This window comes from Hemitrygon akajei, chromosome 12, assembly GCF_048418815.1.
Source record: "Hemitrygon akajei chromosome 12, sHemAka1.3, whole genome shotgun sequence".
Lineage (NCBI taxonomy): Eukaryota > Metazoa > Chordata > Chondrichthyes > Myliobatiformes > Dasyatidae > Hemitrygon > Hemitrygon akajei.
In genome coordinates, this window is record NC_133135.1 from 115,086,058 (window position 1) to 115,107,755 (window position 21,698).

The 21,698-nt window shown below is 44.2% G+C and overlaps 1 protein-coding gene across 1 annotated transcript in view; it reads left to right on the top strand.

Annotated features, from left to right (window-relative positions):
- Nucleotides 1–21,698, top strand: part of ppp1r37 (protein phosphatase 1, regulatory subunit 37) — a 134,072-nt gene that overhangs the window by 45,456 nt on the left and 66,918 nt on the right. Inside the window, exons 2-3 of the mRNA XM_073063888.1 lie at nt 2,797–2,894; nt 21,604–21,649. Coding sequence (XP_072919989.1) covers nt 2,797–2,894; nt 21,604–21,649 — 144 coding nt within the window. The remainder of the gene's footprint in view (nt 1–2,796; nt 2,895–21,603; nt 21,650–21,698) is intronic.

The following is a 21,698-nucleotide window of genomic DNA, read 5'->3' on the forward strand; positions in this document are numbered from 1 at the left end:
CCTTAATAATGGACGCTGCCTTTCTGAGACACTGCCCCCTAAAGGTGTCCTGGGTACTTTGTAGGCTAGTGCTCCAGATGGAGCTGACTAGATTTACAACCTTCTGCAGCTTCTTTCGGTCCTGCGCAGTAGCCCCTCCATACCAGACATTGATGCAGCCTGTCAGAATGCTGTCCACGGTACAACTATAGAAGTTTTTGAGTGTATTTGTTGACGTGCCAAATCTCTTTAAGCTAATAAAGTACAGTATAGCCGCAGTCTTGTCTTTATAATTACATCGATATATTGGGACCAGGTTAGCTCCTCAGATCATGACACCGAGAAACTTGAAGCTGCTCACTCTCTCCACTTCTGATCCCTCTATGAGGATTGGTATGTGTTCCTTCGTCTTACCCTTCCTGAAGTCCACTATCAGCTCTTTCGTCTTATTGACGTTGAGTGCCAGGTTGTTGCTGCAGCACCATTCCACTAGTTGGCATATCTCACTCCTGTAGGCCCTCTCGTTACCACCTGGGATTCTACCAACAATAGTTGTATCGTCAGCAAATTTGTAGATGGTATTTGAGCTTTGCCTAGCCATACAGTCATGTGTATACAGAGAGTAGAGCAGTGGGCTAAGCACACACCCCTGAGGTGCGCCAGTGTTGATCATCAGCGAGGAGGATATATTATCACCAATCCGCATAGATTGTGGTCTTCTGGTTAGAAAGTCGAGGATCCAATTGCAGAGGGAGGTACAGAGGCCCAGGTTCTGCAACTTCTCAATCAGACTTATGGGAATGATGGTATTAAATGCTGAGCTACAGTCGATGAACAGCATCCTGACGTAGGTGTTTAAGTGTTGTCCAGGTGGTCTAAAGCCGTGTGGAGAGCCTTTGAGATTGCGTCTGCCGTTGACCTATTGTGGCGATAGGCAAATTGCAATGGGTCCAGGTCCTTGCTGAGACAGGATTTCAGTCTAGTCATAACCAACCTTTCTAAAGCATTTCATCACTGTCGATGTCAGTGCTACTGGGCGATGGTTATTAAGGCAGCCCACATTATTCTTCTTAGGCACTGGTATAATTGTTGCCTTTTTGAAGCAAGTGGGAACTTCTGCCCGTAGCAGTGAGAGGTTGAAAATTTCCTTGAATACTCCCGCCAGTTGGTTGGCATAGGTTTTCAAAGCCTTACCAGGTACTCCATCAGGACCTTCTGCCTTGCAGTGAAGGTTCTTCAAAGTCTGTGGACCCTGGGTTGGGAACCCCTGCTCTAGAGGAAAGTAGTAGAACGTTGGGTACTGTACACCAACATCTGATATGAAGACATAAACATGAGTTTCTGCAGATGCTGGAAGTCTTGAGCAACACACACAAAATGCTGGAGGAACTCAGCAGGTCAGGTTAATAAACAATTGATGTTTCAGACCAAGACTCTTCATCAGGACTCGATCTCGATCAACTGTTCATTCCCCTTCATAGATGCTGCCTAATCTGCATTCTCCCATCAAATTGTGTGTATTGATAAGAAGACCAAATGCTTTTAAACAAAGGAGGAAATGTTAATCTAAACCTCCTTCCTCCCATTGTAGTCCTCATCCATGTGTCTGTCTAAAGCAGGGGTGTCAAACTCATTTTAGGTCACGGGCCGGATTGAGCAAAATGCAGCTTCATGCGGGCCGGATCAGTCGGACGCGTGCGAACGCAGCTTTCGTTGCCTCCGTTTTTTCAGCCTGCTCTCATGTGTCTCAGTCTCTGCTATAACTACAAAGTGTTTCACTTTACAAATTCCGTTTCTTATGAAGAAGACTGCCGAGCAAGACTGCCGAATAAACACTAAAAACCCTGAAAACCTGGTACCTGAATAAACTCAGCATTAGCCATATCATACGCCATAGGCGCTTTGATTACTGGGGCCAGCTTTAATAGTAATTAGATATTATCTCGCGGGCCAAAGATAATTCCACCGCGGGCCTTGAGTTTGACATATATGGTCTAAAGTGTTAAAAGTATTCGCCTTTACCACCACCCGTGGCAGGGTGTTCCTCACACCCATCACTTTCTATGTGTGGGGGGGGGGGGGGGGGGGGGAGACTTGCCTCCGATATCCCTCCCATATCAAAGCTCAAAATAAATATTATCAGAGTACATATATGTCACCATATATAACCCTGGGGTTCATTTGCCTCTGGGTATACTCAGCAAATCTATAGAATAGTAAGTATAACAGGACCAATGAAAGATTAACCAGAGAGCAGAAGACAATAAACTGCAAATGGAGATATAAAGCAGCAATAAATAACAAGAACATAAGATAACAAGATAAAAAGTCCTTAAAATGAGATCATTGGTGTGGGATGATCTCAATGGATGAGCAAGTGAGTGTAGTTATCTCCTTTTGTTCAAGAACCTGATGTTCTTGAGCCTGGTGGTACAAGTTCAGAGGCTCTTGTACCTTCTGCCTGATGGCAGCGGTGAGAAGAGAGCATGGTTTGGGTGGTGGGGTCCCTGATGATAGATGCTGCTTTCCTGCAACAGCGTTTCATATAGATGTGCTCAATGGTTGGGTTCCACTACCTTTGGTAGGATTTTCTTTTTAAAGGCATTGGTGTTTCTATAACGAGCCATGATGCAGTCAATATACAGTATATTTTCATCCAATCACCTTAAATTTTTGTCCATTAATATTAACCATTTCTGCCATGGGGAAAAAAGTCTCTGGTTTAAGTATTCCTTTTTTATACTTTTTTATTTTCTGAATGGTTTATGCTGTATGTGGAGCAAGTTGATGAGTGTCTGTTTGTTTTCTGTCCTACAGCTCAGAATGTGACGGTGGAGGAGATTATTGCTGCCTACAGGAAGGCCTGTCAGAAGCTGAACTGCAAGCCGATTAACAAGCTGCTCAAACAGATCCAAGTAAGCCTGAATCTTCACTGTACTGTTAGTGGGGGGAGGTGTGGGAAGGGCCGGATGCAGTAAGACTACATACAGGATTAGATCAAGTTTTGTGGAGGTGAGAAAGGTCAATTGAAGATGGTGCAGCACAATCTTTTGTGGGTGTTGAATCTCTATAGTCAAAGTAAATTTATTATTGAAGTACATGTGTACAACAACATACCACCTTGAGATTCATTTTCCTGCAGACATTTACAGGAAAAATAAAGAAATACAAAAGAATTTAGTTTTTTTGTATACACTTGGTGGCCACTTTGTTACACCTGTACACCTGCTCGTCCATGCCAGTCAGACATGATTGAGAAGTTCACTTGTTGTTCAGACCATCAGAATGGGAAAAAATGTAACCTAAATTACTTAGATTGTGTAATGGTTGTTGGTGCCAGACAGGTGGTTTCAGTATCTCAGAAGCTGCTGATCTCCTGGGATTTTCATGCACAACAGTCTCTAGAGCAGGGGTTCCCAACTTTTTTATGTCATGGACCTCTACCATTAACCAAGGGGTCCGGGGACCCCAGAATGAGAACTTTTTCTCTAGAGTTGACAAAGAATGGTGCAAAAAGTGGCAGTTCTATAGGCAAAAATGCCTTGTTAATGAGAGAGTGCAGAGCAGAATAGCCAGACTAGTTCAAGCTGACAGGAAGACAACAATAACTCAGATAACCATGTGTTACAAGAACATCTCTGAATGCATAACACCTCAAACTGTGAAGTGGATGGGCTACAGCAGAGGAAGACCACAAGCATACAGAAATGCACTTAGTAGCCACTTTATTAGATATTTCCTGCGCTAATAAAACAGTGTTACGTTCCCCAGTAACCGGGTAATTTTCCAGCAAAGATAGATGGATCCACCGAAGCCTGATGCTACTATTTTCAAACGTTTTTATTTATAAAGGGGCACAAACGTATGGTTAATACAAAACATTCAGATCATATACGTCGTCACAACTCAATCTAAAGCACAGGTATAGTAATAATCAATCAGAAATAAGCTCTATCGTTGTCTAGGGGTAATGTAGATATATATTGTTTACTGGATATTTAAAAGTCTTTTTGCGGTCACTGCAGTTCCACCCGCTGCCGTTGTCGTGGTGTCGCGTTGGTGCACTTTTGTTAGAAAGAGAGAGAGAGAATGAAACATTTACCCGACAGGTTTTCCAACCTGTAGGAGGTAGTCGGAAGTCTCGTTGGGGAATGGACTCTCATCTGTGGCTTCCTCTGTAGCTAGGCCGTTCTTCCGTGGTGAGGTCGCCAATCCCAGGCAAGGAAAGGGCGCACACGAACCCCACCACCGGCTGTCGCTCTCAAAACGCAGTCGCAGGAATTCTCGCGTATCTTCTGGTGCGTCTGGCGCCCCGCCTCGGCAGCCCACCTTTTATCTGGACTGGCAGGGTTGTAGATGTCCATCAGGGTAGGGGGGCGAGGCAATCCTTCCCCCATCACCCATCTCACATTGCCCTGAGATTTTGCACGTAGGCCAGTTCCTTATCCCACAAAGGTGTCTCCCAAGACAATGGCTATGTCCGAGGCTTTTGTCTTGTTGAGTGACCAGCCCACTTTGCCCGAGGGCTTTACACGTGGTTTTCATGAGACAATAGTCAAAGAGTCACTTTATTCTGCTTCCCTGGGGAACGTGGTCTTCAGCACGTCTCCCTCTCTCTCTTGGGTCATTTGACCCCCCCTTGACTAGGGCTCTTGCGAATCTCACAAAGGAGGGGGCTGGGGTCATAACATCAGCCACTGAGAACATGAATTGTAGAGTCTTTGAAGGTGTGTCTGTAGGTTATGGAAGCAGTTCAGAGTTGTGAGTGAAGTTATCCATGCCAGTTTTGCAGCCTGATACTTGGGCAACGTGTAGCTTGGGTCATGTGTCAGCCTTTATTTCTTTAGTCAGTTTTACTGATCTTCTTTCCACCGGCTTTAATTTATTGATGGAGGCCACTTAATTGTGGCTTGCTGATACAGTGATGGTCATGAGTTCAGAAGCACTTAAACAGGGTGTGATAGAGATGTAGGGAACTTCCTTCCAGCAACTATTCCAAGGTCAGTTAATTCAAGAAATTTCATGAATGTTTAACATTAATTTCTAGTACACAGGTGCAAAGGAGATCAAAATGATTTTTACTCCATATCTTGATTCAGCTAAAAAAAAGCTATGAAAATGAATGCAATAATAAAAAATAGCTTGTATGCATTAATTATATGTTCTTAAAGTGATGCTAGATACATGAGCATCTGTACACAAGGTCATAGAATCATAAAGTATAGCACAGAAACAAGCCATTCAGTCCTTCATGCCAAAACCATTTAAACTATTGACTCCAATCAACCTGCACCGAGACCATAGCCCTCCATACCCCTACCATCCATGTACCTATCCAAATTAATCTTAAGCATTAAAATCGAGCTCACACACACCACTTGTGCTAGCAGATTATTCCACACTCTCAACGTCCTCTGAGTAAAGACATTAAATTTCATCCTTAACCCATGACCTCTGGTTGTAGTCCCACCCAATCTCAGTGGAAAAAGCCTGCTTGCATTTACCCTATCTATACCCCTCATTATTTTGTATACCTGTCAAATCTCCCCTCAAACTTCTGTATTCTGAGGAATACAGTCCTAACCTGTTCAGTCTGTCCTTATAGCTCAGGTCCTTGAGAATTGGCAACATCCTAGTAAATTTTCTCTATACTCTTTCAACCTTCTTTACTAGCAGGAAATATTGAAATATTAATGGTTAGGGATATGGGGGTACGAGTTAATAGGTGGAGTTGTTTATCAGCCTTACCACTTGGGGAAAGTAACTGCTTTTGAGTCTGGTGTCCTGGTGTGGATGCTACATAGCCTCTGCATATATACCCTGATGGTGGGTAGGCTGCTGCTGGTGATACGTTGGGCAGTTTTGTCTACCGTTCCTTCAGTCACAGTGCAGTTTCCATACCATCCAGTGATGCAGCATGTTTGGATGCTCTCCACTGCACATCTCTAGAGTGATGTGAGTACAAGCAGTCCCCGGGTTACGTACGAGTTCCGTTCCTGAGTCCGTCTTTAAATTGGATCTGTACGTAAGTCAGATCAAGTACAAGCAGTCCCCGGGTTATGTACGAGTTCCGTTCCTGAGTCCGTCTTTAAATCGGATTTGTCCGTAAGTCGCATGTTAGTAACTCGGGGACTGCCTGTATAGATGTTCCCTTCAGTTCTCTTCAGTTGCAAATCTATGATTAATTAGCTTTTCTGTTAATCTAAGGTATGGTGGGGTAGAGATGCATCTCTACCAAGAGAGATGTAAGGCACTCCTTCCCTCTGCTAGCCTGCAAGGGCAAGGTGTAGCACCTGCTTAGCCCCCACATCCCCGATCAGGGTCATGTGAAGCCATGGGAGCAGGTGGTGGATGGTCATATGAGCAGCTGATGCACATCACAAGTCCTGGTTATGTGACCACTGACACCAGGCAGACAATCTCTGAAGAGTATTGATAATGGCTGGGGTCACCCATCTTGTAAAGGTACTGCCCAGAAGAAGGCAATGGAAAGCCAGTTTTGTAGAAAAGTTTGTGAAAGAACATTCATGGTCATAGAAAGACCATGATCACCTATGCCATATGACATGACACATAATAAACGAAACAAGGTATTAAGGGATAAGGGAGAAAGACCAGGTCTGTGGGGACAAGTCACAGATGAACAATAATCTCATTAAGTGGCATGGTTTGCAAAATAATCTCTGTGTTCTCCTGTTCAACACACCAGTTTTGTGGATGAGGAAGTACTGCAATAAATTCAAGATTAAAGTTTATTTATCACATACATATCAAAACATACAGTGAAATGCATCATTTGCGCTAACAACCAACACACCCTCGGGTGTGCCGGGGGCGGCCCACATGTGTCGCCACACATTCTGGCACCAACACAGGATACTGACAATGCTCAGCAGAACAAAACAAGCAACAAAACGAGCTCCGTTCCACATCTTCTGTGCTGTTGGCCTTTGTACATGGAGAGGAGACTTGGACTTGGGCGTAACCTCCAATTGTCCCACATATCTGTCCCTAACTCCCCACTATATCCCCAGAACCATCCTTAAAGCAGCAATTTAAAAAAAAACACAAATCTGAGCCATGATTCAACAGAGGGCATAGCTTGGCACCATCTTGGACAGATAAAGAACTTTCAAATAGCTTTTCGGAGTGGGATTGACATTAATGGGACTACAGTGGCCAGCAAGTGTCAGTGCCTGTTCCTCTGCTGGTCATTTTCCAGTGATCAATGGTGGAATATGATTTGTGTGGCGCTGGGTCAAAGATAATTGTCATTAATTACAGTACAGTAAGACATGGGGACGTGTGAATCTTGAAGCTCGTCCTTCGGTAATAGCATTCAGGAGAGCAAGTTGACTGTGGTTCTTCCCCCCCCACTCCTGGTTGATGATCCCTATTAATCAGCAGTGAAATTCTGAAATCTTGCTCAGGCTTTGGAGGTTGTTAATGATTTTAGTTTTTAAGACATAGAGTAGAATTAGTCTACTCACTGTTCTATTTTAGGGTGCTCTATTATCTCTCTCAACCCCACTCTCCTACCTTTTCCATAAGCCATTGGAGCAGAATTAGGTTGTTCAGCCCATCAAGTCTCCTCTGCCATTACATCATGACTGATTTATTATCCCTCTCACCTTTGACACTCTCTTACCTTTCCCTCTCACATTCTCCCCATAACCTTTGACACCCTTACCAAACAAGAACCTTTCAACCTCTGTTTTAAATATATTCAATGACTTGGGCTGCACAGTCATCTGTGGCAAGAATTCCACAGATTTACCACCCTCCAGCAAAAGAAATTCCTCCTCATCTCTGCTCTGAAGGGGCATCCTTGTATCCTGAGGCTATGCCCTCTGGTGCTGTACTCCCCCACAGTAGGAAATATCCTCTCCACATCCGTTCTAGGGAAAGTCGAAATTTTCTGAGAAGCAAGATCAGCCATGATCTTATTGACTGCTGATGAAGCAGTGGGGTGCAGTAGTGTAGTAGTTAGAATAACACTAATACAGCACCAGCAGCCCACTTTTGATTCACATCGCAGTCTGTAAGTATGCACGTTTTCCCCATCACTGTGGGTTCCTCACACATTCTAAAGACGTATTGGTTTGTCAGATCATTGGTTACATGGTATAATTGTGTGGTCCTGACTTGTTGGGCCAGAAGTGTCTGTTACCATGCTGTATTGCTAAATAAAAATAAGAGGCACACAGAGGCTGAATGGCCTTTCCCTCTATTTCTTGCATTTCTATAGATGTAGTGTGTGCGCCACTATTAATGATTATGTCAACATTTCTGTACCCACCCAAATCACCTGACTGGCAGCATCTGGACGTGGCAGTTGGCCATATCTAGCCCTTCAAGTCTTCAGACAATATATATGTGTGTGCCATTCCCTCTTTTATCTCTTGTCAACAGAGTACACACTTGATTATTGTGTGACTGCCCACAGTGTTATTTATACATGATCGCAGTTTCTAGAGTGCTGAAATGACACGGCAGCTATAAATATGGGTTTGCCTCAGTTCCACTGAAGTATTGGGCTTGTCAGGCCTGCACTCAAGGTGATTGTGTGTTTTGCTGCCAGTTAAAAAGTTTAAAATGCAAATTAATCATATAAACCATATAACAATTACAGCACGAAAACAGGCCATCTCGGCCCTTCTAGTCTGTGCCAAACACTTACTCTCACCTAGTCCCACCGACCTGCACTCAACCCATAACCCTCCATTCCTTTCCTGGCCATATGCCTATTCAATTTTACTTTAAATGACAATACCGAACCTGACTCTACCACTTCTACTGGAAGCTCGTTCCACACAGCTACCACTCTCTGAGTAAAGAAATTTCCCCTCATGTTACCCCTAAACTTTTGCCCCCTAACTCTTAACTCGTGTTCTCTTGTTTGAATCTCTCCTACTCTCAATGGAAAAAGCCTATCCACATCAACTCTATCTATCCCCTTCATAATTTTAAATACCTCTATCAAGTCCGCCCTCAATCTTCTACGCTCCAAAGAATAAAGACCTTACTTGTTCTATAAAGACCTAACAAATTCTAAGGGCTGTGTCCAACTTCATGATATTTTCTTAATCTACTCCTCTCCCTTACTGTGCGATGACCCTACAGGTTGCCAGCCTTGCCCTAGGACTTGTTTTCTCATGATCCATAGAGCTTGGCAGTCTCGTTAACCCCCGATAAGAGCATCAAAGCCTGTAACCTCTCATCACAATGAAAAATGCATAGGTGGCAGAGTGGTGCAACTTTCAGAGCTGCTGCCTCACTGCGCCAGTAACCTTGTGGTTCGATCCCGTGCTCAGGGTTTGTGCTCTGCGTGGTGTTTCTCTCTGCCGAAAACACTCAGATTTCCTCTGGATGCTCTGGCAGCCTTTCACACCCAGTGACATGCAGTTTAATAGGTCAGTTCCCCTAGGGTAGGTGTGCAGTATGGGGAATGAAGGTGAGCTGGTACAGACTCAATGGGCTGAATAACTTCCTGTGTTGTAAGGATGTGGAAGCTTTAAAGAGGGTACAGAGGAGATTTACCAGGATGTTGCCTGGATGAAAGAGCATGTCTTGTTGGCATAGATTGAGCGAGCTAGGGCTTCTCCCTTTGGAGTGAAGGAGGATATAAGGTGACTTGAGAGAGGTATGTAAGTGGCATAGACAGAGTGGAAAGCCAGAGACTTTATGTCAGGGTGGAAATGGTTAATACAAGGGTCAAAATTTAAGTTGATTTGGAGAAAAAGTATGCCAAGGATATCAAAGGTAGTTTTTTGACACAGAGTGATTATTGTGTGGAACGCACTGCCAGGGCTGGTAGTAGAGACAGGTACATTAGGGACATTTAAGATACGGGTGCGTGGATGATAGAAAAATAGAAATAAATGATAGAAAAATGGAGAGTATTGTGGGCCAAAGGCTCTGTACTGTGTTGTAGTGTTCTATGTTCTGTTAAATACGGAGTATGTTATCACCAGAGAGAGCTGGGGTTGAGAAAGGAGCTGTGATGTGCTGAGGCACGGACTAATCTTAGGAAAATCAGCAAGGCACTGGGATTAGTTTTGATTAATTTTGCAAATATGGTCTGCGTACTGGTAACCTTAGTGACCTGTGATTCCATTGCTCCGTGCATTGTGTGGTGCAATATTGAACCACACAGGTGAGCAGTTTCATAGTAATTAAAAGGCAAATGAAAAACAGAAAGAAAAATTGCTGGAAATCTGAAATAAAACCAAAAATTCCTGGAGTTATTAAACTGGTCAGGCAGCAACTCTGGGGAGAGGGAGTGTGGGGGGGGGGGGGAGAGAGAGACTGCTAGCAAGCAGGCATTTGACACAGAGAAAAAAGACAAGTGGATTCAGAGATGGAGGCAGGGAGCGAGGGATGGGCAGAGAGAGAGACAGGGAGCGAGGGATGGGCAGAGAGAGAGAGTCAGGAAGCGAAGGACGGGCAGAGAGAGAGAGAGAGGCAAGGAGCGAGGGACGGGCAGAAAGCGAGAGAGGCAAGGAGCGAGGGACGGGCAGAAAGAGAGAGAGAGAGAGGCAAGGAGCGAGGGACGGGCAGAAAGAGAGAGAGAGGGGCAAGGAGCGAGGGACGGGCAGAAAGAGAGAGAGAGAGGCAAGGAGCGAGGGACGGGCACAGAGAGAGAGAGAGGCAAGGAGCGAGGGACGGGCAGAAAGAGAGAGAGAGAGAGAGGCCAGGAGCGAGGGACGGGCAGAGAGAGAGAGGCAGGGAGCGAGGGACGGAGAGAGAGAGAGAGAGAGAGAGAGGGGGGGGGGCAAGGAGCGAGGGACGGGCAGAGAGAGAGAGAGAGGCAGGGAGCGAGAGACGGGCAGAGAGAGAGAGAGAGAGGCAGGGAGCGAGGGACGGGCAGAGAGAGAGAGAGAGGCAGGGAGCGAGGGACGGGCAGAGAGAGAGAGAGAGCGAGGGACGGGCAGAGAGAGAGAGAGAGCGAGGGACAGGCAGAGAGAGAGAGGCAGGGAGCGAGGGACGGGCAGAGAGAGAGAGGCAGGGAGCAAGGGACGGGCAGAGAGAGAGGGGCGGGGAGCGAGGCGGGGAAGAGACAGAGAGGGTGAGGCAGCGGGAGAGAGGGAGAGTCGGGAAGGCAGAGGGAGAGGTAGGCAGGCAGAAAGAAATATGTATATGTGAGCATTATTTTTTATATATATATATATATATATATACACACACACATGTATAGATGTATAAAATAGTTAATAGGTAGTGCAAAATTAGAAATTAAAAACAGTAGTGAGGTAGTGTCTGGTTCAATGTCCAATCTGAAATCTGGATTCAGCTGTTCCTGAATCATTGAGTGTGTGCCTTCAGGCTCTTGTACCTCCTCCCTGATATTAGCAATGAGAAGAGGGCATGACCTGGGTGATTGGGGTTCTTAATTATGAACACCACCTTTTTGAGGCCTGGTTCCTTGAAGAGATGCTGGGGAGACCAGTGCCTGTGATGGAGCTTACAACATCTGCAGCTATTTAGCCCCACCATACCAGATGGCGATACAGCCAGTTAGAATGCTCTCCATAGTACATCTGTAGAAATTTGCGAGACTCTTCAATATCCCTAATGTATATATCCCTGGCAGAGAATACTCGATGGGCTGAGTGGACTAATTCGGCTCCCATGTCTTATGGTATTTTCCCTCTACCACCACTCCTGGCAGTGTGTTCCATGTACAAACCACTCTTTGTGTATAGAGCTTACCTCTGACTTTCCTGCAATGGCTCTCCTGAATGGTAACAAATCTGAGAGCTGCAACATGTCAAACTTTTTGTTGCTGAGAGCATATTTTGTTAGGTTGCTTATCCTGTGGATCCTGTGCCTCTTCCCCACCATTTTCCTGGTGAATTTGTGAGCTGATGTGTTGTAGGGAGCATGACAGTATTGTGTGACATTTTTCTGCTCATGTGAGGATACTAATGATGCCAGTCAGTCAAATTCCTGTGCTCTGACATGGGTGTTTAGACCCAGAGTTTCCATCAGTTAAACGCTTCTTTGTTCAAAGATTCAAAATACATTTATCAAATAATGTATAAATTATACAACCTTCAGATTAGTTTGCTTACAAGCAGCCACAAAGCAAGAAATCTGAAATAATCCAATTTTTAAAAAAGACCAACTCCCAAAGTTCAGAGGAAGATTAAAAAAAACACATCATGCAAACAATAGCATAAACATTCCAAACCAAATTGAGTCTTTGGATCCAAATGCCCAGAGCAACCTGGAGTAGGCCCAAAGCCTTTGTATTCAGTTCATCATTTTAGCAGGGCAAATCACCGCAAAGTTCACAGACTCAAAGCACAGCAGCCGGGGGGGTGGGGGGCAGTCTCACAGCCTTAGACTACATCCACACTATGCCGGATAAATCCGTAACCAAAGCTTTTTCTCTTCATTTTTACCCTCCGTCCACACTAAAATGGCGTTTTCGTCCCCCGAAACTGGAGCTTTTCAGAAACTCTTTCCAGGGTGGGTATTTTTGAAAACTCTGCTCGGGCAGATCAGTGTGGACGGGATAACCGGAGACTTTTGAAAACACTGTCAGACGGCAGTGTGCTATTTCATTGTTTTCTTGAACGCAACCTAACAATTTCAGAACAGATGGCAAAGAGACTGAAGCCAGAAGAGTTAGAAATGTACTCACCAAATACTTTGACCCATAACTTACTGAATAAGTAAGTATACAGTACTCACCTTGCCCTGTTTTCTGTCCTTGCTTGTATGAAGGAGGTTTACATATTTATGCAAGTACTTCTCTGACAATAGATGTGTAACAGCCTAATGTAACATTGTATGGAAATACAAGATAACACTGATGCAGACATGTTTTATACATTTAACAAGGTGCTTTGTTAATGTAACAGAGCTAGTCAGTTTTTCATTGTTTGTCGTCAGCCGGGTCAATCTATCCGTGAACTCTGTCGGTTGCTGCCATACGCTCCAGTATTTGTTTTTTTTAGTTTTAAGTTCTCCTGCGCGAGAGCCAACAGCTGTCCGTCGTTTTAAGTTTTTTTAGTCTGTAACTACTCAGACACGCACTTTTACAGCGAGATTGGACACCAAACATGTCGCTTGTTTTCGGTAGATGTGTCCTGCGCATGCACAGGAGGAGGAGATTCACCAAAATCTCCGTTTCAGTGTGGATAGAGATATTTTCAAAAACGCATAGTGTGGATGCCTATCGTTTTTATGCGAAACCGGCGTTTTCAAAATTATCCGGTGTAGTGTGGATGTAGCTTTAGTGTTGCAGAGAGAGGAGTCCCAGTCTACCTGGGCTGGTGTTTAAATTCTCTGTAGGGGTTTATCATTGAATCTTCCCCACTGTGGGGGAGGGATTAAACCTGTACTGGATGTACAGGTACTTTAATGTAACATCTTTAATGTAAACCTGTACTTTAATGTAACATCTCTCCAGTCCTCAAGTGATATCCCAAGCTTCTAGCTGCTTGCCTTTGGAACACCTATGGCCTCATACTCCAACAGGGTTTGATCAAAGTTCAGAGACGCAGTCAGTGGCGCAGCTACAGATGCAGTCACAGTCTGAGGATGTGCTCTGGGTAGTTCGCAAGTCCAGCACCAACATCGCATGCCCACTACTCCCTGTCCCGAACCCGTACGCCTTTGGACTGTGAGAGGAAACCATTCTCACAAGGAGAACATATAAACTCTTTTAAGGCAGCGGCGGAAATTAAACTCTGATCTCGGGTACTGTAAAGCTTTGTGCTAATCACTACTGTACCTTTTCCTCCCTCATCCAGAGATGAGTGGGCTGGCAGGTTAATTGGGTGCTGTAAATTGCCCCTGGGTGGTAGAACCTAAGTCAGGTTTGGTGGAAGGGGTTAAAGTCATAGTATTATACAGCATTGTTTGTGTCAACAACAAACACAGTTCGAGATGTGCTGGGGGCAGCCCACAAGTGCCAACACAGCATGTCCACAACATACTAACCCAAACCCATACTTCTTTGAAGTGTGGGAGGAAACCGGAGCACCTGGAAGAAATGGGGAAAAGGTACAAACTCTTTACTGACTGGGGTGGAAGTTGAACCCTGATCAAAGATCACTGGCACTGTAAAGCATGCCAACTGCTGTGCTGCCATACTATACATCAACAGTGCAGGGGTGTGAAGGTATGGTAGGGCTGACCTCTGGGAGCTCAGTTCTGTGCTTGAACTGAGGTGTACAATAAGATCATCCAATGTGGACTCGGTTCTCCCGTTATAAAGGAAGCTGCACAGTGAGCTCTGAATATACTGACTTGAACTAAGGAAATCGCTGCTCCAACTGGAAGGAATACAGGGACCCTAGACTGTCGTCATTTTTTTTTATATAAATGAGAAGGTATTTCTGTAGACTTTCACAACCCCAGGACATGGCAAAGTACCTACAGTCAGTGAAGCACAAAGAGTCACCAGAGGAAACGCAGCAGTCACTTTGCACAGTGATGTCCCACGAGCAGCAGTGTGGCAAACTGCTTTAGAGATTAAAGGATAAAATGTAACCAGTGCATTGGAGAGAATTCCTTTGCACCACTCCCAGGCTAAGGCACCCCAAAGAAGGAATGAAGCAAGTAACACACACAAAATGTTGGAGGAACTCAGCAGACCAGGCAGCATCTGTGGAAAAGAGTAAACAATCAACATTTCAGGCTGAGACCCTTCAGGACTTTTTTTTTAAAAAAAAAAAGATGAGAAGTCAGAGCAAGAAGATGAGGGGAGAAGAGGAAGAGTTACAAAATGTTAGGAGTTATTATGCGTGAGGTGGTTCATTTTGGTAGGTCAAATATGATGGCAGAATAATAAGACTCTTGGCAGTGTGGAGGATCCGAGGGATCTTGGGGTCCAAGTCCATGGAACACTCAAAGCTGCTGTGCAGGTTGACTCTGGTTAAGAAGGCATACGGTGCATTGGTCTTCCTGTACCACGGGATTGGGTTTAAGAACCGAGAGGTCATGTTGCAGCTATGTAGGACCCTGGTCAGACCCACTTGGAGCACTGTGCTCAATTCTGGTCGCCTCACTACAGGAAGGATGTGAAAACCATAGAAAGGGTGTAGAGGAAATTTACAAGAATGTTGCCTGGATTGGGGAACATGCCCTATGAGAAGAGGTTGAGTAAACTTGGCCTTTTCTCCCTGGAGGGACGGTGGATGAGAGGTGACCTGATAGAGGTGTATAAGATGATGAGAGGCATAGATCATGTGGATAGTCAGAGGCTTTTTCCCGGGGCTGAAATGGCTAACATGAGAGGGCACAGTTTTAAGGTGCTTGATAATCGGTACAGAGGAGATGTCAGGAGTAAGTTTATTACGCAGAGTGGTGAGTGCGTGGAATGGGCAGCCGCCGGTGGTGGTTGAGGTGGAAACGATATGGTCTTTTAAGAGACTTCTGGATGGATACATGGAGCTTAGAAAAATAGAGGGCTATGGGTAAGCCTGGGTAGTTCTAAGGTAAGGACATGTAAGGCACAACTTTGTGGGCCGAAAGGCCTGTATTGTGCTGTAGGTTTTCTATGTTTCTATGGCAAGTGATGGGTGAAACCTGGGGAAGGGGTGAAGTAAAGAGCTGGGAAGTCAATTGGTGAAAAAGATAAAAGGCTGGAGGGGAGGGAATCTGATAGGAGAAGACAGAAGACCATGGAAGAGGGGGAAGCACCAGCGGGAGGTAATGGGCAGGTAAGGAGAAAAGGTGAGGGGGGGAAATGGGAATGGAGGTTGGTGAGTGGGGGCATTATCGGAATGAAGCAATCTCTCTATGTTGGCACTGGTGTGTCCGCTGTAATAGGAGCTCAATATTTATTTATCAGGATTCAGCACAGAGTTGACCCTTCGGGCTGCACTGTTCAGCAACCCCCCGATTTAACACTGGACTAATTGCGGGACAATTTATAGTGACCAATTAACCTACTATCCGTTATGGCTTTGGGCTGTGGGAGGATACAGGAGCACCTAGAGCAAGCACACGCAATCACAGGGAGAACGTACAAACTCTTTACAGGCAGCAGCTGGAATTGAACTCAGGTCGCCTATACTCTAAAACATTATGCTAACCAGAATGCTATTTTGTTGCCCTATCTCCAGAAGGTGGCTTGAACCTATGTCTAAAAGTTGTTGCTGACACCAGATGGATTGGGTGGTGAATGACAGGTAGAAAGGGAGAAGGAGCAGGCCACTCAGCCCCCCCTCCCCCCCAAGCCTGCCCTGCTATGGCTGTCTACCCCAAGCTCAGCTGGTCTTCTCTTGTCAGTTCCCCACCCAACCCCAGCTTCAATTCCCTGATCTTACAGAAACTTCCTCCACCTTTAAACACTTGTGATTCAGCCACCACAGCCCCATAGGGTAAAGAATTTCAGATAATCATCACCCGCTACAGAAAGAAATTTGAACAATTCATATCTCTTTGTTCGGGACTCTCCCTCTAGTGTAGATATTGCAACATCTACCCTGGTATGTCACCTCAGGATCAGTAAGGTCATCTCAGATTCTTCCAAAAAAATCAGACCTAGCCTGTTTAGCCTGTTCTGACAGAATAATCCTCACATTCTAGGAATTAATGTGGTGAATTTGTTTCTGGGTTGTCTCTGATGCTGTAATTGATATAATCATACAATTTAGCTAGAATCTGTTGTTGATGTTGAGTAGGAATTACATTTACATAGAAACGTAGAAAACTTACAGCACAATATACGAGGGGTGATTGATAAGTTTGTGGCCTAAGGTAGAAGTAGATGAGTTTTACAGCTCTCCTTACATGCACATGCAGTTAAACTCTGAGTGATTATGCAGAAAGTTTGAAGTTAATAACTCGTCTCCTCCTACCTTAGGCCACGAACTTATCAATCACCCCGATGAGTTCTTAGGCCACGAACTTATCAATCACCCCTGATGAGTTATAAACTTCAAACTTTCTGCATAATCACTCAAAAGAGTTGACCTTCATGTGCATGTAACGAGAGCTCTATAACTCGTCTCCTACCTTAAGCCACAAAATTATCTATCACCCCTGCTATGGACACTTTCTGGAGGTCCAAGGTCCGTATGCTCCACGACCACTGGATTAAGTGTGTACATGTAGGAGGGGACTATGTTGAAAAATAAATGTGCTAGGTTTTCTAAAATTGACTCCTACCTTAGGCCATGAACTGATCAATCACCCATCGTAGGTCTGTCGGCCCATGATGCTGTGCCAAACATGTACGTACTTTAGAAATTACCTAGAGTTACCCATAGCCCTTTATTTTTCTAAGCTTCATGTACCTATCCAGGAGTCTCTTAAAAGACCCTATCGTATCCACCTCCACCACTGTTGCAGGTAGCCCATTCCATGCACTCACCATCCTCTGTACCTACTATCAAGCACCTTAAAACTGTGCCCTCTCATGTTAGCCATTTCAGCCCTGGGGAAAAAGCCTCTGACTATATCCACATGATCAATGCCTCTCTTATACACCTCTATCAGGTCACCTCTCATCCTCCGTCGCTCCAAGGTGAAAAGACGAGTTCACTCAACACTGTCAAGAGTCTTATTATTCTGCCATCATATTTGCCCTTCCAAAATGAACCACCTCTCACTTATTTGTGTTGAACTCCATCTGCCAATTCTCAGCCTAGTTTTGCATCCTATCGATGTCCCGCTGTAACTTCTGACAGACCTCCACACTATCCACAACACCCCCAATCTTTGTATCTTTGTGTCATCAGCAAATTTACTAACCCATCCCTCCACTTCCTCATCCAGGTCATTTATAAAAATCATAAAGAGAAGGGGTCCCAGAATGGATCCCTGAGGCACACTACTGGTCACCAACTTCCATGCAGAATATGACCCATCTACAACCACCTGTTTGCCTTCTGTGGGCAAGCCAATTCTGGATCCAAAAAGCTATTTCCCCTTGGATCTAATGCCTTATTACTTTCTCAATAAGCCTTGTGTGAGGTACCTTATCAAGTGCCTTGCTGAAATTCATAAACACTACATCTACTGCTCTACCTTCATCAATGTTTTAGTCACATCCTCAAAAAATTCAATCAGGCTTGTAAGGCACAACCTGCCTTTGACAAAGCCATGCTGACTTCCTAATCATATTATGCCTCTCCAAATGTTCATAAATCCTGCCTCTCAGGATCTTCTCCATCAACCTACCAACCACTGAAGTAAGAATCATTGGCCTATAATTTCCTGGACTATCTCTACTCCCCTTCTTGAATAAGGGAACATATCTGCAACCTCCCAATCCTCGGGAACCTCCCCGTCCCCATTGATGATGCAAAGATCATCGCCAGAGGCTCAGCAATCTCCTCTCTCACCTCCCACAGTAGCCTGGGGTACATCTCATCCGGTCCCGGTGACTTATCCAACTTGATGCTTTCCAAAAGCTCCAGCACATCCTCTTAATGTCTATATGCTCAAGTTTTTCAGTCTGCTGTAAGTCACCCCTACAGTCGCCATAGTCCTTTTCCATAGTGAATACTGAATCAATGACTAATAAAATCACAAAGGGATGCTTTCCAGGAAGCATTACATGCAACATAGTACTATAGCACAATACAAGCCTTTCGTCCCACTTTAACCTACTCTATGATCAACCCAGCCCTTCCCTCCCACATAGCCCTCCATTTTTCTGTCATCCATGTGTATAAGAGTTTCTTAAATGTCCCTAATGTTTCTACTTCTACCACCATCCCTGGCAGCGCATTCCACGCACTCACCACTCTGTGTAAAGAACTTGCCTCTAACATCACCCTATACTTTCCTCGAAACACCTTAACATTAAACCCTCTGAAATTAACAAATTTCCACCCTTGGAAAATGGCTCTGGTTGTTCCCTCAATTTATGTCTCTTATCACCTTGTATACCTCTGTCAAGTCGCCTCTCATCCTCCCTTGCTCAACCGAACCTCTCTAATCCAGGTAGCATCCTGGCAAATCTTCTCTGCTCCCTCTCTAAAGCTTCATCCTTCCTGTAATGAGATGACCAGAATTCAACACACTATTCCAAGTCTGGTCTAACCAGGGTTTTACAGAGCTGCAACATTACCTTGCAGCTCTTGAACTCAATCTCCTGACTAATGAAGGACAACCCATGATGTGCCTTCTTAACCACTCTATCAACTTGTGCGGCAACTTTCCTCTGTTGCTCCATACTTCTAAGAATCCTGCCATTAACCCTGTATTCTTTCAATCTTCCAAAAGTGAATCACTTCACACTTCTCTGGGTTAAACTCCACCTACTACATCTCAGCCCAGCTTTGCATTCCGTCAATGTCTATAAGACATAGCAGCAGAATTAAGCCATTCAGCCCATCAAGTCTTCTTCGCCAACCATCCTGGCTGTTTTATTGTCCCTCTCAACACCATTCTCCTGTGTTTGTAACCTTTGATGCACTGACAAATCAAGAACTTATCAACTTCTGCTTTAAATATACTGAATAATGTGGTCTCCACAGTTGTCCTTCACAATGAATTCCACAGATTCACCACCCTCTGGCTAAAGAAATTCCTCCTCATCTTTGGTCTAAATGGACGTACCTTTTCTGAGGCCGAGGTTACAATTTCCTGTTGTAACCTACAACACCTTCTACACTATCCACAACTCTACCAATCTTCACATCATTTGCAAACTTACTAACCCACCCTTCATTTATTAACAAATAAATCATTTATTAACAAAAAAGTCATTTATTAACAAAAAAAAATCACAATGAGCAGGGGTCCAGCAGCAGACCCCTGTGATACACTGCTAATCACTTCAGTCCTTTCTGTATTGAACTCTATCTGCCTCTCCTCAGGTCAGCTCTCTCTCCTGTAATGTCCCATTGTAACCTGCAACACTATCCACAGCCCCATCAACCTTCATGTCATCTGCAAACTTAAAAATTCATCCAAGCATCGTTGATGGTATTTTCCTTCTCAGCAGGAGGAGCTACAGCTTTACATTCACATTATGACACAATGTTTTGAAAATGTTATTAGTTTTCGGACAAATTTCAGCAGTGTTTGGATTCTAGTTTAGTTCTAGTTCAATTTCATCATTTAAACTTTAAGAGCCAGCTAAATAGTGTGTTACTCAACCTAAGTCAGCAGATTGCAGTACAGAGTCTCACTCTTGAGACACAAACTGATCATCTAGGATGCTTTGACAGTATGCTATTATGGTCATCATCGTTTGAGCAAGGTATTAAACTGAAGACTTTTTTCCCCAGAGTCTTAGAGGCACCATGTTATTATTCAGACATCACTAAAACCGAAAAATTCATAGTTATTTGCAGGACCTTTGCAAGGAACTGATGATCACTTTTTCTTGTCAACAGTGACTATATTTAACAAGTACATAATTTACTGTGTGAACTCTTCAGGAGTGGTGCCACATAGTGTTAGTGCAATGCTATTACAGCTTGGGGTGTTGGAGTTCAGTGTTCAATTCCAACACCACCCTGTAAGGAACTTGTACGTCTTCCACCATGAATGCACGTGTTTCCTCCGGGTGCTCCAATTTCCTTCCACAGTCCAAAGATGTACCAGTTAGTAGGTAAATTGGTCATTGATTAGGCTTAGGGTTAAATAGGTGAGTTGCTGGGCAGTACGGCTCATTGGGCTGGAAGGAGCTGTTTTGCGTTGTACTCTCTCTAAATAAAAAAAAATTCAATGTTCAAAGTACATTTATTATCAAAATAATACAATATACAACTTTGAGATTAGTCTTGCAGGCAGCCACAAAATAGACATTGTAGAACCCATTTAAAGAAAACCCCACACAAGACTATCAGACATGCGGGAGAAAAGAACAAATTACGCACATAGCAAAAAAACCAAATAAGTAACATACAAAACATTAAACATCAAACCGTCAAGTTCGAAGGAGTGAGTCCAAAACTACAATCTGCCGAGGCAGATAAAGCAAGGTGAGAAGCTGATGGCCACGGCCTCAGCCACTGAGTTAGTCAATTTAGCACTGTGTCGACAGCTGCAGACCTTGATTAAATCAAAAATGTAAATATCATGATGTTAGCAAAGGAGAAAATAATCTTTCAATGCATTTATTTGTTTTGTGCAAAAGTCTACCATCATCATTGTTTATGTGACTTGGAGAGGTGAATGACTTGTTCAAAAATATGTATTTATTTATTGAGATACAGCACAATGGGCCCTCCTAGCTCTTTGAGCTATGCCAACCAGCAACCCCCAATTTAATCCTAGCCCAATCTCAGGACAATTTACAATGTCCAATTAACCTACCAACCGGTACATCTTTGGTCTGTGGGAGGAAACCAGAGCATCCAGAGGAAACATACAGGGTCACGTAGGGGACTGTACTAATTCATTACAGGCAGCAGCGGGAATTGAACCCGGGTTGCAGGTAATGTAAAGCATTGTGCTGACTGCTTTGCTGCCATGCCGCCCCTGCAGAATAGTTTGAAATGAGTGGTCTAGGAGAACATTTCTCTCCCTAAACATCCCTGCCAATGTGCCTTTACTGCACTCTAGCAGCCTCCCTCTGACCAAGCTTTTGTCCAACTCCTAGCTTATCTTCTTCCCCCCCCCCAAACAACTCCAGCAGGTGCTACATAAATGTGTATTGGTTTGTTTTTGCAGAAATGTAATTTTCGTGTTTCCTGTTTGTAGGAATTTAAACACTTATCACAGAGGCTGGACTGCTTGGATCTAAAAGGTAAGGTGCATACTTATTATTATCATTGCAAATTCTCATTTGATAATAG